At 55.1% G+C, this 3,155-nt stretch overlaps 1 protein-coding gene across 1 annotated transcript; it reads right to left on the bottom strand.

Moving 5' to 3' along the window:
• Positions 1–2,120, bottom strand: ID2 (inhibitor of DNA binding 2). The gene is made up of 3 exons (XM_084262113.1): positions 1,695–2,120; positions 1,417–1,481; positions 1–758 (listed from the first exon to the last, which is right to left on the bottom strand). Exons 1-2 carry the CDS (start codon positions 2,040–2,042, stop codon positions 1,425–1,427), a joined length of 405 nt encoding a protein of 134 aa, XP_084118239.1. The 5' UTR covers positions 2,043–2,120; the 3' UTR covers positions 1–758; positions 1,417–1,424.
• Between the last annotated feature and the right edge of the window lie 1,035 nt (positions 2,121–3,155).

Genomic DNA, 3,155 nt, shown 5'->3' with positions numbered 1-3,155 from the left:
ATTTGGTAAAGTCATAACAGAATGTAGAAGTATTAAAAAAAATAAAACACACAACACAAATCCAAGCCAGCAAACAGTTGGTCCCCAAAGAATAAAGCAAGCAATCAGTTCAATAAACACACTTGATTTATTTTGTATAAAAAGGGTTAAGTTTACAACTAAACTTTTATAAAAAGTTTAGCATGATTAAGTACATCATTACACTTTTTGCAGAAACGTAAATTTCTGCCACTATACAAGAAAACTCTAATTAAAGAGTTCACAAGGTTTCACTCATATATATATATTTATATATAAATATATACACAGCATTCAGTCCTAGGCTTGTGTCAAAAAGGTAACTTCTGACCACAGACTCTCCTACAAAACTGAACACTGGATCCTTCTGGTACTCACGCTCCACCTTTGGAAAAAAAGGCAAAGTCTGCTTTAAAATGGGCAACTCCTTATGAGATTTTTGTTTCGCTCCCCACGTTGGGAATAGTATATAAAGGAAGCCTTCCAACTAGGGAAAGGGTATTTAAGAGTCTCTTCATAAATAACTAGGTTCAGTCCAAGTTGAAGAATGGGGTGGGGATAAAGATCAATCTTGGGTTTTGTTTTTTTTTCTTCTTTATTAATTTTTAAAAGGTCCTTTTTAGTTAAAATGTGGATTTTCCCCTCCAGATACAGCTGAAAAATAAATTCAGCACCTCAAAAAAAAAAATCCTGTAGACGTTTTCTTGTGCAAAAAAAAAAAAATCTCATCAGTGGAACACCTGCAAGAGATTGAAGAGAGGCATATTTAGGAGAATGCTAACAGGGCAGAGATCCGGACAGACTGGCGCCAGAGAGGAAGCCACAGTTTGAACATTTAACCAAACACTCAAGAGATTGGGCAAACCCTGGCGTCCAGATGCAACACATACATGCTCACACACTCGCTGCTCTCAAGAGCGCAACTCCAACATTAAAACACACACTACTCAAGGGAAAGCCTGGAGAGGATTCTCAGCCCAATCTCTTATTTGGATCTCTGCAACCGTAATGCTCGGAGGCGCCAGTCTGCCTCTTTCAGCAATTACTTGATTAAAAGCAGTCGCTTCTTTAATTGATAGCGCAGACAATCCCACATCACAAAATGTACGGAATTGTGCCAAGATTCCCAACTTAGTCACTTCGGCCCAGGCAGCCGAGACTCCCCAGCGAGGCGCGGGGAGCGGTGTCAGAGCGGCCCGCGCTGCGCGCTGAACCTGCGCTACAGGAGCCCTTCGGGCCCCCAGACTCGCCTTACGAGCCTTAGATTTCTCAGCCACTAAGAAAGCATCTCCTAATCAACTTTTAGGAGCGATTTTTCCAGTTAGCCCGCCGCGCCTCCCGCTCCCCGGGGAGACGCTCTGTACCCCAAGTTCAGGAATCAGGAGGCGCCGCACTCACCGCTCAGTTCAGCCACAAAGTGCTTTGCTGTCGCTTGACATGAGCTCTGAGGGGAACTCGGACGCCTGCGAGGAGAAAACAACACAAGGGTAAGCGGGCAGGAGAACACTGTCCTGGGTCGCGACGCGCTCCGCCCGCGGCACGCCCGGCGACAGAGCCCGCCAGCGGGGAGAGGTGCCCGGGGCGCCGTCCCCTCAGCGACCGCATTCCTAACAGCGGCTTGAGCTGCCCTATCTAGGTCAGCGGGGAGCCCGAGGGGCGCGGGGTTATGCGCTTACCTGTAGCGAGAGGATGCTGATGTCTGTGTTTAGGGTGGTCAGAGGAGTTCTGGAGGAAGCGTTTTGCCCGGGTCTCTGGTGGTGGAGGCTGACGATGCTGGGGTGCGAGTCCAAGGCGATCTGCAGGTCCAGGATGTAGTCGATAACGTGCTGCAGGATTTCCATCTTGCTCACTTTCTTGTTCTGCGGGATGCTGGGCACCAGCTCTTTCAGCTTGGAGTAGCAGTCGTTCATGTTGTACAGGAGGCTCATGGGGTCATCCACGGGGGTTTTGCTCCGGGAGATGCCCAGGTTGTGCTCCGAGAGGCCGTTTTTCCTGACGGACCGCACCGGGCTGAAAGCTTTCATGCTGGAAGGCGGGCGGAGAGAGCGGCTCCAGCGGACGGACGGGCTGCGGACGGGAAGCTGGCGGAGCGCTAGCGCTGCCCTCCCCCTCTGGGCGCTGGCGGAGCTCGCACTGAAGCGCGGGGCAGCGCGGCCTCCTCTTATAGCGCCGCCGCCGCCGCCGCCGAGCCCAGCCCGCGCTCGCTGCCATTGGCGGCCGCCGGCACGTCCATCACCCCGGGGCGCCCTCACTGGTGGGACGGGCAGCGCGGGGGCTGCGCGGGCCTTCCGCCCGGAGAGCCAATCCCGCGAGGGGGCGTGGCCGCGCCGCACAGCTGAGGGAGTAAATAGTGAGCGGCCCGCGGCCGGCCCGCTGGCGCCCGGCCCACCACAAAGGCGCGGGGCTGCGGCTGTACGGGGCGGGCACCGCAGTGCCGGGACCGGGGCGCCACCGCGGCGCTGCCTTTACACCCCCTTCGCCTCTTGCCTGGGGCGATGGGCGTCCGTCCCCCACCCCCCACCCCATCTCTGTAAAGGGCGCGAGGCTCCGCGGGGTGACAGTCCGGCGCTGAGGCGGGGGTGAGCGTGCAGGGCTGTGAGAGCTGGCGGTGCCGGAGCGAGGGGCGCAGGGTGAGGGACACCCGCATCACGCCAGGGCGGGGGGCTAGCGGCCGCGAAGCCTTCCCCAGAGCCGCCCTGAGCGAGGGCATCGGGCCGTCCCCGCATGTACCTGTCCAAAAGGCGTAAATCGGCGCGGTGGGGTCGGCAGCGCTGCGGCTGTGAGCATCACCAGCCCCAGCAGACAAACCTGTAACACCGACCGCAACTTCGTGCCCTGCCCAGGGCAGGACGCCGAGAGCCCTGACAGTCAGGCGTCACTGTTCACTCCCTGCTTCGTGAGGACAGGGCTATTTTAAACGATGCTATTAATTGGAGATCGTTAAACGAGCGTGCACATTGGAAGCGCATTTACATGCGCTGCCCTTGAAAGGCTGCTCATCCGCACCCTATCAGTGCCTGTGACACGGCGCTGGCATTAATTACGCAGAGATTGTTTCTGGTGACAAATGCAAATACTACACGCTGTACTTTTTGCAGCTTTTAGTTGCAGCCAATGAAACATCTTCCAGAAACATT

The sequence above is a fragment of the Gallinula chloropus genome, assembly GCF_964237585.1.
Source record: "Gallinula chloropus genome assembly, chromosome: 3".
Taxonomy (NCBI): Eukaryota; Metazoa; Chordata; class Aves; order Gruiformes; family Rallidae; genus Gallinula; species Gallinula chloropus.
Note: the sequence above shows the minus strand (reverse complement) of the source record. Positions and strands in the feature narration are given on the sequence as shown.

What these genes read in the sequence shown, in the direction of transcription:
- ID2 (XM_084262113.1), bottom strand. Translation starts at nt 2,042, where the DNA reads ATGAAAGCTTTCAGCCCGGTGCGGTCCGTCAGGAAAAACGGCCTCTCG. An exon ending in TCAGCATCCTCTCGCTACAG is followed by an intron (nt 1,482 to 1,694) that starts GTAAGCGCATAA and finishes TTCTCCTCGCAG; the next exon opens with GCGTCCGAGTTCCCCTCAGA.